The 24125-nt window shown below is 38.6% G+C and overlaps 2 protein-coding genes across 6 annotated transcripts in view; one reads left to right on the forward strand and one right to left on the reverse strand.

Annotated features, from left to right (window-relative positions):
- The window catches only part of LOC125167759 (putative uncharacterized protein FLJ45840), a 36107-nt gene extending 12640 nt beyond the window's left edge, over nt 1-23467 (forward strand). Inside the window, exon 4 of one of the 2 annotated variants that reach the window (XM_047862395.1) lies at nt 23231-23467. The gene's annotated coding sequence lies outside the window, so the exon portion shown is untranslated. Of the gene's footprint in view, nt 1-920; nt 2233-23230 lie in introns of those variants that run through there. The other variant, XM_047862396.1, reaches the window with a different exon arrangement.
- Nucleotides 229-13897, reverse strand: LOC125167757 (transmembrane protein 202-like). Of its 4 annotated transcripts, none has more exons than XM_047862388.1 (5): nt 13785-13897; nt 13227-13479; nt 11747-11878; nt 10681-10811; nt 229-267 (listed from the first exon to the last, which is right to left on the reverse strand). In XM_047862388.1, exons 1-5 carry the CDS (start codon nt 13860-13862, stop codon nt 259-261), a joined length of 603 nt encoding a protein of 200 aa, XP_047718344.1. In that variant the 5' UTR covers nt 13863-13897; the 3' UTR covers nt 229-258. The 4 variants fall into 4 exon arrangements, with proteins under 4 accessions (XP_047718344.1, XP_047718343.1, XP_047718341.1 ...); XM_047862387.1 differs by lacking the exon at nt 229-267 and adding an exon at nt 6742-7063; XM_047862385.1 differs by lacking the exon at nt 229-267 and adding an exon at nt 7093-8340 and having other exon boundaries at nt 8582-10811.
- Nucleotides 23468-24125: the final 658 nt, after the last annotated feature.

Genomic DNA, 24125 nt, shown 5'->3' on the forward strand with positions numbered 1-24125 from the left:
TTTTCATAAGCTTTCTATAGTTTTCAGTATAGCGATCTTTTACATCTTTCGTTAGGTTTATTCCTAGGTATTTTATGATTCTTGGTGCAGTTGTGAATGGGATCACTTTCTTTATTTCTCTTTCTGTTGCTTCATTACTGGTGTATAAAAATGCAACCAATTTCTGTACATTAATTTTGTACCCTGCGACTTTGCTGAATTCATGTATCAGCTCTAGCTGACTTTTGGTGGAGTCTGTCGGGTTTTCCATGTAGAGTATCATGTCGTCTGCAAAGAGTGAAAGTTTGACTTCAGTGATCATATCCTTTGATCCAGCAACATTTTTTTCTAGTAAATTAACCTAAGGAAATTAGTATCAAAGTCTAGCTCCAAAAGTGTTCAGGGAATTAGTTGGTAAAACGAATTATAATAAAATCAAAAACTATGCTAACCACTTAAAATGATACTATAGAGAAATATTTGATCTGGAAAGATGGTCATGATATCTGAATAAACAGGAAAAAAAGGAAGTTAAAACCAGTATTAGACGATAGTTATACAGTGTATGTACATTTGTATGGGCAGAAAGAAGGCTAAGAGGATTTTTCATTCACATATTGTAAAATTTTATTTACATACTATAAAATTCACCCATTTTAAGTGTATGACTCAATTATTTTTAATAGATTTACAGAGTTCTATAACCATCACATTTCAGTTAAAATAATTTTTCTTTTCTTAACTAAGCCAATTTTTTTATACTCCCACAATAAGTTTATATAACAGGTCATTTTAAAAGTTAAATTCCTCCTTTACTACTGACTTCTCCAAAAAAAAAAAGAGGAGGCAAAATACGCAATGTCAAAATAATTATAATGGTAGTTAAAATGTTTTCCAAAGAATAAAAAAAGTAATGAACAAACACACTTTAATTCTTACAGAGGGACTGAAGACCTACTGAGATTGAAAGACCTGCTTTCAGCTTGTGGAAGTGTGCCTATTTGCAAAAGGGCTTTACTCTTTTATCCCCACCTGCCCTCTCTCCTTGACCTTGCTGATCTTCTCAACATATTTCAGCTTAAAAGAATAAGGAGTTCTACTTCTGGAGCCATTAAAATTGCTAATTCAATCTTAATTATTCTGATTTTTTTTTTAAAGTAAGCTCTATGCCCTACGTGGGACTTGAACCTACTACCCCGAGATCAAGAGTTCACATGTTCTACCAACTGAGCCAACCAGGCGCCCCTAATTCAATCTTAATTCTTAAAATTAAACTGGATTTAGACTTGATAAACGTAAAGAAAAATGAATTCAAGAAATAAATAGGAACATGGAATCAGAAAAAGATAACAAGATAGATTGATGTTTCAAAGATGAACATGTAATAACCAATTGTTATAGCTGTGGAAACTATATGATATGTACCAAATAAACACTGACTTCATGGGCAAAGCCACAATGATTTTCCACCTGTAAATATCTAATGCCACCATGGAGAGATCAGATCTTAAAACGCCAGATAAATAGGGATGAGATTTAAAATTTTCTAAAATTTTATCCTACCCAAATAACATTCTGTTTTATAGAAATAGAGATAGAACACACACCTGTGTTTCACTATTGTTATGTGAGTTAGTTCTGGAATAAATATGAAAATATGGGAGAATGGCAAAATTCCAAAACCTTTCCATGAAATGGCAAGAAAAAATAAAATCCAAAAATACATTTTTCACACAACAGGATCACAGAATATTACGAAATGAGAGTCTCGTTATCTCTATTTCAATCTCTCTCTCTTTTTTTTTTTACAAATGAGAAAATCAGAAAGATCGTGATCTGTCCAAAGTGATATTATTAGCTCAGTGTCAAAAAAAACTGAAAACCCTCATCTCTTTCTTCTTAATCTCCTGCTTTTTACCTTAATCCATGTTTCTATGGGAAACAATATAGTAGAGGCTCCAGAATCAAAGTGTTTGGTTTCACAAACAAAAAAAGAGACAAAAACAGATTCTTAATTATAGAGAACAGAGATGATTAGCAGAGGGAAGGTGGGGGGGGGGGAGGAATGGGTGAAACAGGTGAAGGGGATTAAGAGCACCCTCATGATGAGCACAGAGTCGTGTATAGGATTGTTAGATCACTGCATTGTACACCTGCAACTAATATAACATTATGTGTTAATTATACGGAATTTAAAAAAATGTTTTAAGTGTCTGGTTTCAAATCCTGGGTCACCACCTAACGAGCTCTGTACTTTGGTAGGTCACTTGATCTTTCTGGCTCTCATCTGGAAAGTGGAGGAGCTGATAGAACTTATCTCACAAGAGTGTGTAAGATTGACATATTATATGTAAAATGCTTAATAGAGCTGCTAGCACATAGTAAGCACTCAATAAACAGTGATTGTTATTCAATGTATATGAGATTTTTTAAATAGTAACATGATAGATAGGAATGTCACTAAAACAGTGTAGAAGCAGGGGTGAAAGAAGTTGAATTTGGGTGTGGAGGTGGGGAGAGAGAAAAGGGTATGGGGTGCAGAGGGAAACTATAGATTAGGAAATACTCTAGGATTGAGTTAATTAGAGAAAGACAATCAGAACAAAACTGGATCATATGAGAATTTTAAATAATGGACCAAAATCTCTGTGGAAATCTGAGCTTTGGTGAAATTGTGAGCCTTTGAGTCATAGTAGGAACAGGCTTCCAAGACCGTGTTCCCTGAGCCAAGCGAGAGAACAAGCCAGTGTTAGATACTTGTCCACCCAGAGCAACTGAAGGAAGGAGCTGAATTCGGAAGTGGGTAGAAATAGTACAGGATTAGAGAAATGTATTAGGCTCCTTTTGGGAAACCTAGGCACAGGAGAGATTGACAGTTGCATGGAAGGAATGAGGTCAAGACATTGGAGAGTAAATGCACAAAACTAAAAAACACGAGGGGCGCCTGGGTGGCTCAGTCAGTTAAGTGTCCAATTCTTGATTTTGGCTCATGATCTCACAGTTTGTGAGACCGAACTGTCATATACTTATGTCATATGCATATTTATTTTTTTAGTTATAAAAAGGTAATTATTTATACTCTTAAAAAGCTGGCATAAGTATGATGTCGTTTGCAATATCCTACCAAACCTAGAGTCAGAGCCAAAACAGTTTTTGGGGGTGGCTACCAGCATACCTATTTACCACTAGTAAACAAAGAGGCTTTACGGCTTTTTGTCACTACTTTCTCCAGAGAGGTTTTTTCAAAGTTGTCATTACAGTGATAGCACACGAGTTCTATGGACACCATGTAGAACCTTTCTTCTGAGATGACAGAGCTCCACATGCATAATCTCTCTTTTTTTTTTTTAAAAAAAAGAACTTTTTAATGTTTATTTGAGAGAGGGAGAGAGAGAGTGAGCCAGAGAGGGCATGCGCGCACACACACACACACACACACACACACACACAGAATCCAAAGCAGGCTCCAGGCTCTGAGATGTCCAAGCAGAGTCCAACGCAGGGCTTGAACTCACGAACAGTGAGATCATGACCTGAGCCAAAGTCAGATGCTTAACCAACTGAACTACACAGGAGCCTGCATAATCTCTCTTAAACTGCAAAAGCATTAGAAATTAGAATCTGTATAATATGTACTTGGTTCCTCTGAATGTTCAAACAAGTAGAATTGACTAGGTTTAGAGCTGGCAGGGACTTTAAGAAGTCCTTCATTTTATAAAAGGAGAACCTGAAGCTCAACAGGGTAAACTCACTTGCCTGTTCCCTAAGTGACCAACAGCAGAGTTGGCACTAGAATTGCAATTGCCTAACTTTTAGGGCAATGCTCTTTCCACTATAATGGATCATTAACTTGAATTAAAAAATTTTTTTTAATGTTTATTTTTATTTTTGAGAGACAGTGAGAGACAGAGTGCGAGCGGGGGGAGGGGCAGAGAGAGAAGGAGACACAGAATCCACAGCAGGCTCCAGGCTCTGAGCTGTCAGCACAGAGCCCAATGCAGGGCTTGAACTCACGAACCATGAGATCATGAGCCAAAGTCGGACGCTTAAACCGACTGAGCCACCCAGGTGCCCCTGTTAACTTGAATTTTTAAACTGATCTGTAAAAACAAAGTCTGGGGCGCCTGGATGGCTCAGTTGGTTAAGTGTCCAATTCTGGGTTTTGGCTCAGTTCATGATCTCATGGTCTGTGAGACTGAACTGTCATAGCAATAGTTTGTTCCTTTTTACTGCTGAGTAATATTCCATGGTATTTATAGACCACAGCTTAACCATTCACATTTACGTTTGTTGCTTCTAGTTTGGGGCTATTATAAAAAAAGCTGCCATAGCCATTCCTGTATATGTTTTTTATGTGAATATAAGTTTTTGTATCTTTAGAATAAATGTCCTAGAACACAATTCCTGGGTCATACGGTAATTGTATGTTTAATTTTATGAGATGCTACCAGACTCTTTTCCAGAATGATTGCACCACTTTACCTTCTCACCAGCAATATATGTGTGATCTGATTTCTCAACATTCTCAGTAGCATTTGGGAGTATTAATTTTTTATTTTAGCCATTCTAAATAGATGTGCAGTGATATAGCACAATGGTTTTTTTTTAAATTAATATTAAAAAATTATTTTTTTAATTTTTTTTTTAATGTTTATTTTTAAAGGAGAGAGAGGCCATGAGAAGGAAAGGAGCAGAATGAGAAGGAGACACAGAATCCAAAGCAGGCTCCAGGCTCTGAGCTGTCAGTAAAGAGCCCGATGTGGGGCTTGAACTCACAAGCTGTGAGATCATGACCTGAGCCGAAGTCAGATGCTTAACCAACTAAGCCACCCAGGTGCCCCACCCCACTTTTTTTAGAGAGACAGAGAGAGCTCAAGCAGGGGAGGGGGACAGAGAGAGAGAGAAAGAGAGAGAGAGAGAGAGAGAGAGAGAGAGAGAGAGAGAGAATCTCAAGCAGGCTTCATGCTCAGTGTGGAGCATGGAGCATTGTGCAGGGCTCAATACCATGATCCTGTGATTATGACCTGAGCCAAAATCAAGAGTTGGACACTTAACTGAGCCACCCAGGCACCCCATCACAATGGTTTTTTAACTTACTTTCTTCTAATGTCTAATGATGCTTGATATCTTTTCATGTGCTTATTTGCCTTCTGTATATCCTCAATGGTAAAATATATGTTCATGCATCTTGCACATTTGCTAACTGAATGGTTCCATTTGTGTGTCTTTTTTAATTATTGAATTTTAAGTGTTCTATATTCTAGATCCTAGTCCTTTGTGAGATACATGGCTTGAAAATATGTTCTCTCAGTCATCTAGGAGATTTTTTCTTCTTAACGGGGTCTTCCATAGAGCCAAAGTTTTTAATTTTCATGAGTTCTAATTTATCAACTTTTCCCTTTCATTGATTCCTTTGGTGTCATATCCACGAATTCTTTACCTAGACCTAGGTCCGGAAAATTTTCTCCTCGTGTCTATCCTAAAAGTTTCATAAGTCTGGTTTGCATTTAAGTCCATGATCTATCTATCTTTTTTTTTTTAATTTTTTTTAACGTTTATTTATTTTTGAGACAGAGAGAGACAGAGATGAACGGGGGAGGGTCAGAGAGAGGGAGACACAGAATCTGAAACAGGCTCCAGGCTCTGAGCTGTCAGCACAGAGCTCGACGCGGGACTCGAACTCACGGACCGTGAGATCGTGACCTGGCTGAAGTCGGACGCTTAACCGACTGCGCCACCCAGGCGCCCCCATGATCTATCTATCTTGAGTTAATTTTTGGACCAGGTGTGTGGTTTAGGTTGGCATTCATATTTATAGCTATGGGATGTCCAATTGCTCCTGCACCATTTGCTGAAAAGGTTATCCTTCCTCCACTATGTTGTCTTTGTGTTTCAGTTGAGCATATTTGCGTGATATCTATTCTGTCTCACTGATCTATGTATCTATTCCTTCACCAATACATTGTCTTTATTATGAAGCTCTATAGCAAGCCTTAGTATTGGGTACAGTGATTCCTCCCAGTTTTTCTTTTTACAGGTTTTAGGTTTTTAGGGCCTGTGACTTTCCATATAAATTTCAGAATAAGTATATCTATGTCACCAAAAATCCTTGCTGGGGTTTTGATAGGAATTGCCTTAAACCTATGGCTCAATCTGGGGAGAATGACCACCATCTTTATTCTGCTGAGTCTCCTAATCTACAAACAAGGTATGTCTCCCATTCATTTAGACTTTCATGGATTTTTTTTCATCAGTGTTTTATAATTTTCAGCGTACAGATCATGTTTTGTTAGGTTTATACCTATGTATTTCATTTTTCTTTGAGCAATTACTGTAAATGATGTTATTTTCTGAATTTTTTTCTACATGTTCATTGTTCATCCTTCTATTTCAAAATCCTCTGAATCACTTTGCTTGGGGTATACATTTTGTATATAACACTCAGATTTTGTTTTGTGGTTCAATCTGAAACACATAGTTCTTTTATTAGTTAAATATTAAGTATTCACACTCAATGAGTTATTTGGTTTTTGAGCATACCATTATTTTCAGATACACTTCTTTTATAGATTTAATTTTCTTCAGAAGGTGGTCTGTGCTTCCTTCACTTTTTGTGTTTGTATTTCTTAAAGTAAGTTGGAAAGTTTGCATTTTTCTATTGAATGCATTTATAATGATAACTTTATACCTTTAATTCTCTCTTTCTATAGATGGGTCCAATGACTTCCTATTATGAGAATAATTAAATCAGAACTAGAGTATTTCTCCTCACTTTTCTTCTCTTCCACCACCTGATTTTATATTTATGTTTTGTAGTATTTATACTTTGTATTTGCTAGAAAAGTATGTAGCTGCCTATAATAGAAAACTAACGCTGTCTTTAAAGTTAAGGCTTTATTTTTTTCATATAACAAGAATTCTGGAAGGAGGTCATTCTTGGCATTGTTTCACCAGCTCAACAATGTCATTAAGGGCTTAAGCTTTTTTCTACATTTCTGCTATGCCATCCTCAGATGCTGGCTTCTGACTTCATGCTTGTCTCTTCGTGTTTCTAATATGACCTGCTGCAGCTCTAGCCATCACACTATATCATTTAAGGCAAAATGAAAAAACTGGGAGAAGCGCCAGGAGTGTTTGCAAAGCAAATACATATTCTCTGTAACTCCACAACATATTTCCTCTGATGTCTCATCAGCCACAAATATGTAATATGATCATCTCTAGCTATAGAGGACGCTGGAATGTGACTAATTAGGTGGTATGTTACTATTTAAATAAGTTTTCTGTTCTTATGAGAAAACTCTAGTTTTCTTCACATAGATCCTTCACATTTGTGTTTATTCTTATGTATTTTCTTTATTGTTATAAGCTTTATTGCTACATTTTTCCACTGGTTAGATGGCTAATTTTTAATTTAGATGTTGATTTTTGAATGTTGACTATATTGTTTTTATTCATGACACTAAAACTTTTAATTTAGTTCTGTTAGTAAATTGGGACAGTGAGGGGGAAGAGAAGGATGGAACCACTGATACTCTGGAATGAGGCATCAGGACTGTCTCTGCCTTAGACCCTACTGCAAAGGCAGGCCCTTTGAGCTAGCTTAGCCACTCAGGAGGGTCCAAAGAGGAGAGTGGTGGAGCAAATACCTTCTCTAGGGGTAGAAGAACTATAGCACTTTCCCACAATAGAAGGATGAGAAAGAAAAGCATCACAGGTTAATACTGTGTTTACTACTGTTGTTTTCATCTACTCTCAGAAGAAGAACTTACAGAACAGCTTTTCAAAATACTCCAAAGAGCAAATGTAACAGAAAAGGAAATAAACCCTTCCTTTAAAGGTAGATGATGGACCTTTTCTAAAACCTAGAGTTTTATACAAGGTCTTCAAATAATTAGCTGAGCCCTTAAGAAAACCCAGAGGTGATATTGGGTATAAAGTTTGAAAAAAGGTGAAATTTCCATGTGTAAGAAAATGTGGAAAGGAATGGTTATTACTCAAAAAAAGAATGGAGTAGCAAAAAGTAAAAGAGGACAGAGGAAAGAAAGGAGAAAGGAAAGCCAAGCATTTATGACAAGAGGCTAGAGTCCCACGAACAAAAATGGCTGATTAAATTTTGTTTTTCCTTTCTACCTTTTAATAACAGGCTGCTGTAATATTATTCGGTTTACAGAACCTTTGGGAAAGTCAGCTTTACACTAAAGACTTGTTCGGGGATTCTTCTCCTAGATCAAGTTCTAGTTATCATTTTTCTTTTTCCAGATTGAGCTCGTTCATGTTTTACCAATTACAGGGGCTTTCCTTTAAGCCCCTAGACTGAATTGGGCTGAGACTTCTGTGTGCTATGAGAATTCCAGAAACCTGTTTTTTTTTTAAAAAAAAATTTTTTTTTCAACGTTTATTTATTTTTGGGACAGAGAGAGACAGAGCATGAACGGGGGAGGGGCAGAGAGAGAGGGAGACACAGAATCAGAAACAGGCTCCAGGCTCTGAGCCATCAGCCCAGAGCCTGACGCGGGGCTCGAACTCACGGACCGCGAGATCGTGACCTGGCTGAAGTCGGACGCTTAACCGACTGCGCCACCCAGGCGCCCCCAGAAACCTGTTTTTTACCCTTTACTCTTATTGTCTCTATCCCCCTCTACACAGTGAACTACTTATTAATGTTCAATAACTCTTTTATAATTTTTTGATGGATGGATGATGCATGGGAAGACAGGTATGAATACAAGAAAATGCAGGTTACAGGTTTCCAAACCAGTCAAACGTTGGATACTTTCACGGTTGTAGACAAAATTGTAATGGAGATGAAGTTTGTCTTTACCAGTGTCCCACATTTCTTCTTACTGTTTCAGTATGCCTGCCCCCCAGGTAATCAGCCCCTTCATCCTGACGGAGCGCTCACAAAATTCTCCCCCCCACTACACCTTCCCTTTGCAAAGTTTCTTCTTTCTCCTCTGTCATCTATCAAAGCATCTGCTTAGTCACCTTTGGCTATGTAATTATCCAGTTGATTTAAGTAACACACATTAAAGTATGGCCAAAATTTTAACTATCCTCTTAGAGAATTTGTACTTTAAGGCAGGCATCTGTTAATTCATTATGCTGGGAGGAATATCTTTTAATGCTTCCTGCCCTGTTCATCTTCTTCTCTCTCCTGGTTCCTTATCTAATGTTCCAGAAAGTGAAATATGTGGAATGGAGATGGTATCATTTATTGAAGCCACTTTTAAAGATGACAAAATTAAGGGTCATAAAATTTGACTGACTAGCTAGAGGTGCAAGCAGCCAGCAATAGTGACTATTTAAGGAGCTAAGAGTGGATTTTCATGGTGAACTACTAATATTTCCAACCAAAAAATCTAGCTTCCAGTTTCAAAGGCCACAATCTCTTTTGTGAAACTGTTTAAGGCCTCACTGAAATTCCCTGAGTCTATGTGGTAGACTCTGTCAGAGAGTCTCAGGCCTTTTGCTTTTCTCTTTTTTTCTTCCCTTCTAGTTCTTCCAAATAGCTAAAAACAGTGGGATTCAGCTACATTTTTAAATGAGGTATCTAAATGAAAAAATAAAGAGTTGCCAAAAGTAGCCTTGGAGGTAGAGAACTGAATTTAGTTCCTCTGACTAGACTAAGTTACTTGCTAAAATAATCTGGGGTCATATGAGCCAATGGCCAAAGGAATAATTTCTCCATTGTTTATCATTCATGGCCATAAAGAGCACTAGAGGAAATCTCAGAGTCTAGCTGGTCAATGAAGGATGTTAGGCCAGAGAAAGTTAAATGTTTGCCAAAAGTCAGCCTAATGAATTAGAGAAGTAAGGACCAAAAATGAGAGTTTGAATTTCCAAACTGAAAGTTCTTTCAGTCCCACTGAGATGTGCCATTTTGTGGTCATGGAAATCTGGAAAGGTTTGGTGGCCTGGGGATCTCATCTCCTGCCAACCTTTCCCAGTCACAGCACACAACACTAACATGGAAACTTCCTTTAATAAGCTTTGCATTTCTTTCCTTGTGAGCCTTACGTTATTGGTGCCTTTGCCCTAACCCATACAAATGGCTTGCTTTCATCCATAATACCACTTGCTCCGTGAAGGAGGTGTAATCCAGGGTGGGGGGGTGGGGGGTGGGGCAGTTCAAAAGAATAGTCATACTATTATATCAGAATTACTTCTGATACTCCTACCACACTTCTTACAGACCCAGCAAAACATCTTTAAGCCTTCTGGGGTTTGTTTGTTTGTTTGTTTGTTTGTTTGTTTGTTTTTAATATCTCTGCTCTCACTACCTTGTATCTAAGATTAATTTTTTGTTTTGTCATCCTCATTTTTCTCAGCTGAATCTCTGTCCTCATAATTCCAGTTTTTGGTCATTTTGTGTTCATTGCCCTGAAGGCTATTGCTTGACATATCATCAGCCACACTCCCAATTATCTCTGCCTCAGGCCTTGGCTCTACTGTGTCAATTGGTTCTATCTCAGTAGCTAACCTTGTAGTTATTAACCCATCTTTTATTGCTGATTCACTTCCTATCTCTGGCTCTGTGTGGGTCCCTGACTCAGCCTGGACCTCTGGTTCAACCTGACTTTCTAGCACTTTTTGGGTTACTGTCTTTGTCTGAGTCCCTTTCTCTGTGTAGACACTTGATTGTGCCACTGAACCTGACTGCCTTTCTGGTGCCTGATTCATCCACGTAGAAACACCTACATTTGTTTCAGTTAGTCCCCGGTCTACTCTGGCCGTATTTCCTATTCTTGTCCTTGTTATAGGAATCACAAGGAGATTTTGATCTGGAGAAGTAGCCCGAGAACTTATGTGATTGAGTCCAGAGAGGAACCCTAGAGAAAAAGAAAAGGTCAGGGTCAGTGTTGTGGATTAGTAATAGATAAAATCTTAAGTCATCAAACACCCCTGAGGCACTGGCTTAATTATAATAGAATTTGCTTTACAATACATTTCTGAATATCCTGTTCATTATCTTTAAGGAGCTGAGATTCAAAACATTGATCCCAGCTTTTCTGTAGTACAGTATTTCCCAAGGGGTATGCAAGCCAATTCATTGGGGCACAGGCAGAAAATAGTAGTTTATTTTTGTATTTTTAGCAAATTTTGTTTTCAGTTCCATTTTTGAGTATATTTTACACTGTAATAAATATATGAATGATATAATACATGTACATATTTTATAAATAAATGTGTCTTTTCAGAATGCTTGCTGAAAAGTGTTTTACTAGTAGGGTGTGTGATGCAATGGTTTGGAGACCATTGTTAATTAATGAATAAAAATAAGTATGTGGCTTAGCTGGATTAAAGGTGAAATGTTACACAGGCAAAACTCCTATATTATATCTCTGCTTTATATTAGTAATATTACAGAGGAACATATGTCATATGTTGAAGCTTTATTTTGGAGATCCATTAAGGTGGAGAGGTTATTTAATATAATAAAAGGAGAGGGGAATTTAAGAGATGTCTTCCGGAAGGACAGAAGAACTATTCATAGCTCAGTTAATGTCTTTTCCTTCTTTACTTCCTGAATCTTACTCCTACCTGTGTAGGGACAAGTATCATTTTAGAAAAAAAAAGTTTTCAATTGGAGGGACTTGCTATTAAGAATTGTTCACTGACATAGAAATAACTCTTGTAGAGCCCTTCCAAATTATGAGATTCTAATATGTCAAACATACAACCAAAAGAAAGCAAAAGAGAGGGGACCAACCATATAGAAATTTCTTTTCTGTGCCTTCACTGTTTAACAGGAGGATTGACTCACCAACTGTCATGTAGAAGATACTGCCCCACCAATTGAGGCGGTAGGCTAATAGGAAATGGGGCTCCAAGACGTTCCTACTGTACAATTTCACTTGCATCAGGTACAAAATGAGGCAGAGGAGTAGGCAGGTGCCTGGGATCAGAATGAAAGCTATCACTACCCATCATAACCCTCCTTCTGCCATCCCTCCCATTCCACCCTATTCCCTCTCTTTGCACTTCCTTGTCACCCTCAACCATCTCAATTATGCCATGGAGGCCTATTACATGGCAGTGTCATGGGAAGACCCATTTGGCAATTAACTAGAATGAGAGAACGAAGAACTTCTGCTTTGGCTGGAATAAGGTTATTAAGGTGGAGCCTATAAATAAGACCACTAGAACAGGTACTAGCTAGCTACATTGAAATTTGTCTTAGTGCCACAAGGGCCTCCAGCCTATGATATCTCCTCTACTAGTCCATCAGATAACAACTTCTAGAGATGTTTCCATTGGATTAGGCATAGTTTCTTCAGGGTCCCCTCTTTAAAGGCAATAGCCCCATAAGGAGTAAAAGTTTACCAAAAGCTTTCTTCCCTATGGGAAGAGACACTGTCCTATGATGGCAGTGTTCACGTGAGGTAGGGAATGACTTGGTAAAATAAGGAGAAATGGCCCAGAAGGGGAAGACGTACAGGGACTCCAGGGACAAACTTTTCCAACCTCATCATTTTGTACCTGAGATGAAAGAGAAGATGGACATGCCCAGATCTATGTGGGTTTTGTCTCCTGGCCCTTTGGTGAGAAAGGTGCTGAGCCATATAATGATAATGAGGATGATGAAGGCAGAGATGAGGAAGAAGGCCCTGGAGTATTGGAGGTAGTCTCCCAGGAGAAGTGGAAAAGGAGAGGCTTGGCTGGAGAAGAGGTGACCTGCCCTCTAATAAGGCTAGACAGGGTCTAGGGAAGGGACTGAAGGGCAGAGAAGGACAGAATTAGCACTTGTCTTACATCTAATGGAGTCAGAGTAAGGAGCCACCAAGTGGGTGGCCTCACAGGCACCAGTAAGGACCCTCTTTCCATCTCCTCATTGACATGTGGAATTCCTTTAACAAGGAAAGAAATAATTTATTCCACGATGAGAGGAAAGTTGAAATTATAACCTTAAGAGGCATATTATGAGGTAACTTTCATATTAAGGTGCAAATTACTACTATTTTTCCCCCCTGGGAAGTTGTGAGTGCAGAGGAAGGAAAAAGAACAAAGTCACTAGGCATTAGCTTCCAATAATTAAGGAGCTGTGGCTTTGAAGTCATTGGAGAAGTCTAGTGAAGACAAACTGGGATAAATTTACCCTGTTTGGAGGAGCTGTCCTTACATGCTTGTGAATCGGGAGAAAAGAAGGGGTAGAGTTGTGGGAAGGAGAAAGGGAGAGAGGCAAGCTGTAGGGGATCTGAGCAGATCTACCAAAGGAGGGGGTCTAGGCTCTGGAAGGCACTCACAGGGTGCTTTTGGCACGTGGCTCCAGCAGAGATCATGGTGGCACACAGTCCAGAGCCCCGCAAAGAGTTTCTTCTTGTCTTTCATTACCATGAACCGCACCCAATGTAAAGGGGACAAGCACATCAGCAGGACAAAGATAAAGCCCATGAGGCCAGCACAGAACATGCGAATGTAGCTTTGGGTCCTCTCCAGAAGCTGTCGCTGGTGTGGTGACATAGAAGAGAAGTGGTACATGCGGTAGGGGAGAATTGGCTGTGGTGGGGAAGGGAGGAGGACATCATGAAAGGAATGTCATCTCAGGCATCTCCATCTCCACTCACAGAAAAGACAAACCCTGGGTCCTCTACTGGATGGGAACTCCTCCTCCCTCCACACTTCAGGGTCTTTTGCTCTAGAGCCTCCCACAACTTGTAAATATATTCCTTTTTAACTGTCCCCATTAAAAAAAAGTTGGAGTGATCTTTGCCTCTCCTGCCTTGACATTCCCCCCATGCCATGCACAAGCTGCTTCCTGCAAAAGGACCCCGCCACTACCTAGCTTACAAAGGCTCCCTCACCCTATATGTTGGGTAACCCAGGATGCTGGAATTGTAAGCCCTGTGTAAGGGCATGGCATTTCCTTCCCTTCTCTCCATCCTAGTTTCTGGCTCATTGCTCTTCTCAACTGCCATAGAACCTAACCCACTCTGACCTAACACACTTTCCTGCCCCTCCCCCACCCCAGGAAACAGAACTAACAGGAAGTGTACAGTGTCTCTGCCTCATTTGCCAGATCTAGTCCAATCCCTTCCTCCAATCCAGATATCTGTTGAGTTTCAAACACCTAGCAAACTGCCTGACAAACCCAGGTTTCTTATAGACACACCAAACCCAAGAGGTCTTCGAGAGCTCTTTTCTTTTCATCCTACACCCCCTTCCTATGTCCTTTTCTTGTTTCCCACCATTCAATCATGCCATATCCTGCCAATCCCAACTCTTTGATGCTTTCAAGTCCATTTTGTTTTTCTGTTTCCTTTTTCTTAGAACATCTTGTTGTCATCTCTGTCCTAGATTGCTATAACAGCCTTTTACCTGTTACTTCTGCTACAAGACTTCAGTTTATTCTTGACAAATTTGCCTCTAAGATGCAAAATCTGATGTGTCTCTCCTCTGTTCTGATTGCACTCCACTGCTATGAGGTAAAGTCCTAATTTCTTGGCATGAATTAGTTAAAAACAGCAAGATTAGGCTTCTGCTTCCTATATGACCTCATTCAACCATTCAATACCTCCTCTGTGCCAGGTGTTGTGTTAGGTACTGAGGGTGTAGTGATGTGTTGGATATCTTTCATATGCCCCTTTGGATCCAACTCTTCATCCTTGTCCTTGTTCAAGAAGGCTGACTGATATGGACTACATCAATGGGTTCCCTTGCCATCCAGTCTCAGATTAGGTTTAACCAATGGTAGATATGGGCAGAAGATCAGAGGTCCAGAGATCTGTGTGTTTATTCCCTGGTTCTCTCCTTACCAGATTACAGAGAGTTGTCTGTGTTCTTTTACCTAAAGTAGAGCTCCTCACAGGCAGCCTTCTCTATAGAGCCACCCTTTGTGTTCTGTTAACTGCTCCTTTCACTTATGTGATCAGGCTTAGGAGTCATAATGACTTTTCACTGATGGTTTCCCCAAATCCTTTTCAGTTCAAAGGGGACTTTATAAATAGTTCCTTAACTCTCCCTATTAACTAGTTTGAGCAAGCCATCTGTTTCCTGCTGAACATGGTCCTTATTGTCATGAAGTAGAAAGCCGAGTAACGTTTAGGCTCATTCTCTCCCTCCATGTTATCTTGTGCTCCAGACAACTTTATTTTTCTTGCAGTTTCTTAAACCCATCTTGGTCCTTCCTTTGCACATGGTGCAAATGGTATTTACCTTGCACATGGTATCTATCACACTTCCCACTTTATCTTTGTCTGAGCTAATATTAGTCAAGATTCACTTTAATCTAACCCTTTTGGGGAAGCCTTCTCTGAATTCAACCCTCAGTCCCAGACTTTGTGATCCTGCAGCAGCTTGTGCTTACTTCTTTCATAACCTTTATACATAGTATTGTAATTTGTCTATACTTCCTTTTGGTCTGTGAACTTCAGCAGCAAGGAGTTATCCTTGTATACTCAATGTCTAGCAGAGTGCTTGGAATATAATGATTCAGGAAATGCTTATTGATTGAGTGAAACTAAAAAAGGTAAAAAAAAAAAGAGTGGACTTCTAGTTTCTAGTGTGGCATGCAAGGAACTTGGAGGTGGCCACTCCATTATAACAACAAGTAGAAAGCTAAGCAAACTGAAAAATCAACAACTCTTCTTAGGTTCGTCAGAGAAATGAGATCATAAGGCAAACTGTGGCTCTCAAAATTGGAGAGATAGAAAGACAAATACAGAGAATCACAACTTACTAGTATATAACCCCCTGCAAGAACCAATATGAGGATAGGAAATTTGAACTGTAGTTGATGAATTGCTGGAGGTTCAGGGTGGACAAATCTGAGAGATTACAAACTCTGGGTATCCAATCTTAGGGACATCCTTACAATTTAGTGAGTTTTACCTCCAGCCCACCTTGATCAGGTTTTCACAGTGAATATCAGAGAAAAGTCCCCTTACACTTCTGGAAGAAGGAGGAGAAAAGGAACCATTTTGAAACATGCCAGAACATTCTGTTCATCTTAACAAGGCCTTCCCTAAAGAGAAACTGTCTTACCAGAACCTAAACTATTGGAGTTTTATCAGAGCTTAACCAATCTGGGGAGAAGGAAATACTCAACTCCAGCATGCTGTAACATTTCATGGTATACTCACTCTCCCATCCTGTCCCACCTAAGGAGGGGAAACTCAGAGGTAACTGTGAATTTCACAGAAGCTTAGATCAGGAACAAGCTAAGAATGTCCTTTCTCGCCACTCATTTTCAACATCATACTGGAATGTAATAAGACAAGAAAAGGAAATTAAATGTATAAACATTGAGAAGGAAGAAATAAGACTGTCTTTGTTTACAAATGGCATGATTGTGTAGACAGTACAAATGAACTGACAACAACAGCAAAAATTCTTGAAACAATAAGTGATTATACAAAGGTTAATATACAAAAGTCAGTCATTTTATGTGGTGCCTCACTGGCTTAGTGAGTAGAGCATGCAACTCTTGATCTCAGGGTTGTGAGTTTGAGTCCCACAATGGGTGTAGAGATTACTTTAAAAAAAAGTCAATCATTTTCCTATATGCCAGTAATGAATGAGTAGAATTTGAAATTAAAAACACAATATAATTTCCCCAAAATGAAACACTTGAGTAAAAGCTAACAAAATGTGTACAAGATCTATATAAGGAAAAATACAAAACTCTAATTAAAAAAAAAAACCCAAAGGGTTAAATAAATGGAAAGATATTCCTTGTTCTTGTGTAGCAAGACTCAGTATTGTCAAGATGTCAGTTCTTCCCAACTTGATTTATAGATTCAACACAATCCCAATCAAAATCCCAGCGAGTTATTTTGTGGACACCAACAAACTGATTTTAGTGTATATCAGGCAAAAAAAAAAAAAGACAAAAAAAAACCCCACCTAGAATAGCCAACACAATATCGAAAGAAAAGAACAAGGTCAAAGGACTGACACTACCCAACTTCAAGACTTACTATATAGCTATGGTAATCAGGACAGTTGGTACTGGAGAAAGAATAGATCAATAGAAAAGAACAGAGAACCCGGAAATAGATTCACATAAATATGGTCATCTGATCTTTGATAAAGGACAAAGACAATAAAATGGAGCAAAGATAGTTTTTTTCAACAAATGATGCCGGAACACCTGGACATCCACATACAAAACAATGAATCTAGATGCAGACCTAACACCCTTCCCAAAAGTTAACTCAAAATGGGTTATAGACCTAAACAAAACACAAAACTATAAAACTCATAGAAGAAAACATAGGAGAAAATAGGTAACACTGGAGTATGGCAATGATTTTTTAAATACAACACCAAAAACACAAGCCATAAAAGAAATAATTGATAAACTGACTTCATTAAAATTAAAAACTTCTGCTCTGCAAAGACATGGTCAAAAAATATGTGAAGACAAGCCTCAGACTGGGAGAATATATTTGCAAATGACACATCTGATAAAGGACTGTTATCCAAAATATACAAAGAACCCTTACAACTAAGAAATAAGAAAACAAATAACCTGATTTAAAAATGGAGGAAAGACCTGGGGCGCCTGGGTGGCTCAGTCAGTTGGGCCTCCGACTTCAGCTCAGGTCACGATCTCACAGTCCATGGGTTCGAGCACCGCGACGGGCTCTGGGCTGATGGCTCAGAGCCTGGAGCCTGCTTCTGATTCTGTGTCTCCCTCTCTCTCTGACCCTCCCCCGTTCATGCTCTGTCTCTCTCTGTCTCAAAAATAAATAAACTTAAGAAAAAAAAAATTAAAAAATAAAAATAAAAATGGAGGAAAGACCTGAAAATCACTCTCCAGAGGAATGTAACAGAGATCAGAGGTGCTACAATGTATCAAACGATGTCCAGCAGTCAACAAAAAAATGACTAAACCTGTGAAGAAACAGGAAAATATAATCCAGATTCAAGAAAAAAGGCAGTGAAGAGTAACTGACCTCAAGATGATCCAGATGTTGTAATGATCACAAAAGGACTTTAAAACAGCCATTATAAATTTTTATAAGGACTGAAGAGAAGATAAATGCATAATGAATGAGTAGATATGGGATCTCAACAAAGATAGAGAAAATATTAAGAGAAAAACTAAATGAAATTCTGGAACTGAAAAATACAATAACTAAAATTAAAAATTCACTCTATGGATTTAATCGTAAATTGGAGAAAGTGGGGAAAAAAGAGTCAGTGAACTTGAATGTAAGTTAACGGAAATTGGCCAATCCGAAGAACAGAGAGAAAAAAATGGAAGAAAAATAAAGTCTCAAATTCCAATTGGACCATAAAAAGGTGAAATTAGAGTCCTGGAATAAATTGAGAATGGGGCAGAAAAATAGCAGCTGCAAACTTACCAAATTTTATGAAAGATATTGATGTATGGGTCCAAAAGCTGAAAGAAACCAAAAAGGATAAATACAAAAATCACATCTAAACATATCATAAATTGCTGAATCCAAAGATAAAATCTTAAAAGCAGCCAGAGTAAAGCTACATGTGACAGAAGATCAATGATGTGTATCTGATTTCTCATCAGAAATAATGATAGCCCAGAAGGCAATGGAATGACTTTTTTTTTTTAAAGATTTTTTTTTCAAAGTTTTTATTTATTTTTGGGACAGAGAGAGACAGAGCATGAACGGGGGAGGGGCAGAGAGAGAGGGAGACACAGAATCGGAAACAGGCTCCAGGCTCTGAGCCATCAGCCCAGAGCCTGACACGGGGCTCGAACTCACGGACCGCGAGATCATGACCTGGCTGAAGTCAGACTCTTAACCGACTGCGCCACCCAGGTGCCCCTGGAATGACTTTTTCAAATATATATAATTGACATATAACACTGTGTTAGTTTTAGGTATACAACATAATCATTTGATACATGAATATATTGTAAATGATTACCACATTAAGTTTAGTTAACATCCATTGCCATACATAGTTATGCTTCTTTCCTTGTGATGAAAACTTTTAAGATTTATCCCCTTAGCAATCTTGAAATACAGAATACAGTATTGTTAACTATAGTCACCATGCTGTACATTACATCCCACAACTTATTTATTTTATGACTAAAAGTTTGTGCCTTTTGACCACTTTCAGCCATTTCACTGATCCTCCACCTCCCACCAATCTGTTCCTGTGTCTGTAAGTTGAGTTTTTAAAAAAAATCCACATATAAGTGGGAGAAAAGATTTGCAAAATATAGCTGACAAAGAACTTGCATCCAAAATATACAAAGCACTCGTACAACTAATAATGAGATAAACAGCTTAGTTTTAAAAATGAACAGAAGAATAACCATACTTTACAAAGGTAGATATACAAAGGGAAAATGTAAATGGCGTCAAAGAAATGCAACTTAAAACAACAGTGAGATACTGTTTTATGCCCACTTAGAATGGCTGAATTTAAAAGGATTGACAATAAATGTTGGCAAAGATGTGGAACAACAAACTCTCATATATTGCTGGTGGAAGTGTAAAATGGTACAACTGTGGAGAATGATTTGGCAATTTTAGAGTTATACGTCTATACCCTATGACCTGTGATTCCTCTCTTAGGTATTTAAGAGATTTGTAAACTTATGTACACAAGAGACCTTTACATGAATGTTCACAGCAGCTTCATTCACAATAGCCCAAACTGGAAACAACCTAAATGTCCCTCAATAGGAAAATGGATAAAGAACCCTGGCATATTCATATAATTGCATAACTAATCTGCAATAAAAAAGGAATAAACTGTACATACAACATAAATGACTCTCATAGATGTTATGTTGAGTGAAAGAGACGGGACACAAAAAAGCATATATTTCCATTTATATATATTTCTAGAACAGGAAAAATTGATCTTGATCTTCCTCCACTCTGACACTCAAAACTTTTCTTCTCTTTGGGGCGCCTGGGTGGCTCAGTCCGTTAACCATCCAACTTCAGTTCAGGCATGATCTCACTGTTTGTGGGTTTGAGCCCTGCATCAGGCTCTGCGTTGACAGCTCAGAGCCTGGAGCCTGCTTCGGATTCTGTGTCTCCCTCTCTCTCTCTGCCCCGTCCCTGCTTGTGCTCTCTCTCAAAAATAAATAACAAATAAATAGAAAGACACTTTTTTCTTCTCTTTGTCTACATGAACTTGCTCTTCCCATCTGTCTGGCCTCTTCCTCCACTATGCTTCTCTGTGACTACTGCTCTGCAGCTATATTGGCCATTTTTCTCAGGAATGTCCTAAACTCCTTCAAAATGCAGTTTTTCAGATGTTCTTTCTTCTTCTGGCCAAACGCTATTCTTCAAGTCTTAGATTAAATATTACTTCCTCAGTGAAGGCTTCCCTGACACTCCACTTCAGCCTGGATTGACTAATCCCTCAATTATACACTCACAATCTTTCTATACCTTTCTTCCTTAGCGTTTAACACAATTGTAATTGGGTAATTATTTGTTTTATAATGCACCTCCTCCACTAAATTATAAGCTTCAGAGAACAAGGTATGCATTTATCTTGTTTAGTGCCAGACCTATTGTAGATACTCAATAATATTGTTAAATGAAAGGGAAATGAGATAAAAGGAAAACAATCTGGACCACGTTCTGAGTGGTGAACCTGATGTGGACATCATATCTAGATGGGTAGATCTGTCTCAGTAGCCCAAGAATGAGATAGGCTTCCTCCTCCTTGTATGAAATAGCAAAACTTTCCTAGCTTTGCCTGGTAGAATTTTCTCAATGGTTTTTGAGGTACGAGGCAGGTTCTTATTTTTCTGGCTCATCTTATTCCCATTATCATTGATGGAATCTGAACGTAATGCCCCAAATGGCATCAATACTTTCATTTCACATCTTTTCATCTTAGGATGTTAGGGCTGAACACAAGATGGCAAAGAGGAGTGTTTGGGGCCAGATATTGTATAATGTTGTAGAAAATACGGTGAATCTTTATGTGTGGAGTGGTTGCAGATGGAATGTCAATGCCCTAAGTAGTGGTATTCTATTTCAACCAAAGTAGATAGTGTCTATTTGTCAAAAGGAAAACTACACATTATCTTGGTGTCTATTTGTCAAGAGAAGAGCTATATAGCACCTTTAATTTGGATTGCCTTTCTGGGACCTAGTGCTAGTCAGTTCCTTGGCTCACTAGTAGGTATTCCACAGACATTCTTAGGTCTAGTAGCAGGTGCTGTTAATGCCCTGCCTGTATCTCTTGGGCCTTAACACTTGAGTGTTTTCTGGAAGCCTTCCAGTACCCAACACCTGCACCTCTTTTCCTAACAGCTTCTCTCCTAACCTGACCCTGATATTCTGCGGAATTAACTAGCTCCCTACCGCTGTGTGTGGTAAGTATAATTTTGAAGTACGAGTTTTATATTGTTTCCTAGTCTCTCTGCATGAATAAGTCCCAGTTGACCATAGTGGTAGGTGGCTTAAAAATACATTATTTATTGATTGCCATCTCTACCTTTTCTCACTTCTCTTTCCCACATTATGTATAGCCTAACACTCTGACATAGAGAACAAAGTATGAAAGGGAAGAAGTAATGATGCCATTGGGAGCATCTGCTCCTCCCAGCATTCCATTTGCACCTTCCAAATAACCTACTTATACTTAAACCTTTGTCTAAGATTGTTTTCTGGAGGAACTCAAACTAAGACAGGTGGTACATTGGGCTGACTCAGCTAAAGAGGCAGAATCTATTGCTTGCTCAAAACTGTAACAGTTCTCAATCTCAACACACTTGAGGAAGATGATAAACTTGCAAGAGAAACAGTATGACAACCCAAGATAATCCCAGGTATGGCAAGAGACAGTATAAGAAACATATGAACAGAAGACACAAGAGAAAGTCATTCCATTGGGAGGCAACATGCATCTGACCATTCTGACAACGTATGTTTCATTGACCCAAGTGAAACAAAGACAATTGCTAGCTGTCTAAGTCATTTGAGACCATAAAAGTTGTTCTATTCAGGATAAGCCATATTCTGTTTCTCACTGGATATACTGGAACAACACTTTCTTCCATGTTAAAAAAAAAATTTGGAGGACGCCTGGGGGCTCAGTCAGTTAAGTGTCTGCCTTTGGCTCAGGTCATGATCTTGTGATTTGTGGGTTCAAGCCCCATGTCGGGCTCTCTGCTGTCAGGGTAGAGCCTGCTCTGGATCCTCTGTCAACCCTCCCTCTCTGCCCCTTATCCACTCACTCTCTCTCTCTCTCTCTCTCTCTCTCTCAAAAATGAATAAATAAACTTAAAAAAAAATAAAAGTTGGAAGTGAACTATAAACTTAGAGAAAAAGTGTAAGAATAGTAAAGGAATACCCCATATCCTTTACCTAAATTCACTTATTAACATTTGCTCCATTCACTTTAATATTTGTTCTTGTATCTATATAAATACATAGGATCTTTCATAAGGCCTATTTGACTTCTATTTCTCTTTAATGTTTTATTTGTTTGAGAGAGAGCATGAATAGGGGAGGGGCAGAGACAGAGGATCCGAATTGGGCTCTGCACTGACAGGCTGACACCAGTGAACCAATGCAAGGCCTGAACTCACGAACTAGGCCTGAACTTACAAACCATGAGATAATGACCTGAGCTGAAGTCAGAGGCTCAACTGAATGAGCCACCAAGGCGCCCCTTGACTTCTGTTTTTACCACCAGCCAGCTCATAGATGATGATAGCTCATTTCATTTTTTCTGTGGGACAGGGGCTGGTGACATTTCTCTTACTGAAAAGTCTCCAAATCAGAGGTGATGGTAATGTTTGAGTAAATATTTATATTTACTCAAAAGTAAATATACTCAAATTTACTCAAAAGGAAATACTGAAGTCCTTCCAGGACATTTTTCCTTCTGATCCTTTTATTAACTGTCCTTTGGTTTTATATGGATCTATTGTCAATTTAAGAAGCTGTTTGTTTATCTGATTGGAGGTGGCATTCATACATTGGTGTCAGCTTCTGACTGACTACATTTTTAACAGAGCCAATTATAATTATTTCTTTGCACACTTGAACTCTTGCTTTGCTCTTTGGGATCACCAACAGTTTTATAGCTTTAGTACAAATACATTAATTAATGCCTTCAACAAATATTTATTAAGCATTTATGTGTGCGAGGCACTGTTTTAGTCACTGACCATGTACACTGGTGAACAAAACTGGCAAAATCCCTGCTGTGCTACAGTTTATATTCCAGAGGGGTATATCAGTCAGCTATCATTGCAACAATGCTGCATAATAAATACTCCCAATGTTCTCAGTAGCTTACAATAGCAGATACTTATTTTTCGCACTCACAGGTCTGCGTATCAGATAAAATTTGGCTGATCTTGACTGGGTTTGCCAATGTTTGGCTGGACTTGGCTGAATACCAGGTTTCAGGTCAAGTTCAGGTCTGCATCACAGTCTTCAAACTGCTTACCTGAGGCACATTATTCCCATGGTGGATGACAGAAATACAAGAAAGGTGAGTAGAAATATATAATGGCCTTTTAAGTCCTCACGCCCCCCTCCCTGCTTACATCCCATTAGCCAAAACATGCCACATGAGATGTCCTACTACGTTGCACTGTAGTAGGAGGCTTTGCAGAGTCACATGGTGACAGCTTGGGCAGTAAAGAACTGAAAACAATGACCCGATGACCATGATGAAGGGTGGGAGACGGAAAGCAAATAAATATATATCAATATACAAAGCAAGTTAATGGCATAGAACATGAAGAGAAAGAGTAAGCTTTTAGATAGGATGGTCAGGGAATGCTTTTCTGAAAAGGTGGAATTTGAGCAGAGTCCTGAAGGAAGTGAAGGAGCAAGATGAGTGGATTTCTGGGGTAAGAACATTGTAGGAAGAGAGTAAATGAAAAGGCCCCAAGGTGGGAACTTGCTTGAAGGGATCAAGGAACTTCAAGGAAGTCTGTGTAACTAGAGTAGAATTAGCAAGAGGGAAAGCAGTATAAAATGAATCCAATTCTTTTGTCAATAGATATTTAAGTTGTGTCTAATTTTTCACTGTAACAAAAGTGCTAGACTGATTGACTATCCTTACATAATGCGTCTTTACCTATGTGATAAAATCTTTCTCTAGGGTTAATATCTAGAGATACAATTACTAAGTCATAGGGTATACATATATTCAAGTTTACTATTAAAAAATTGCTTTCCAAAGAATTTTTTAACCAATTTACACTCCTACTA

The sequence above is a fragment of the Prionailurus viverrinus genome, chromosome B3 (assembly GCF_022837055.1).
Source record: "Prionailurus viverrinus isolate Anna chromosome B3, UM_Priviv_1.0, whole genome shotgun sequence".
Lineage (NCBI taxonomy): Eukaryota > Metazoa > Chordata > Mammalia > Carnivora > Felidae > Prionailurus > Prionailurus viverrinus.

What these genes read in the sequence shown, in the direction of transcription:
- LOC125167757 (XM_047862385.1), bottom strand. Translation starts at nt 13,862, where the DNA reads ATGGAGAGAAGGGAAGGAAATGCCATGCCCTTACACAGGGCTTACAAT. An exon ending in TGGGTTACCCAACATATAGG is followed by an intron (nt 13,480 to 13,784) that starts GTGAGGGAGCCT and finishes TCCCCACCACAG; the next exon opens with CCAATTCTCCCCTACCGCAT. An exon ending in TATCTTCTACATGACAGTTG is followed by an intron (nt 10,812 to 11,746) that starts GTGAGTCAATCC and finishes CTTTTTCTCTAG; the next exon opens with GGTTCCTCTCTGGACTCAAT.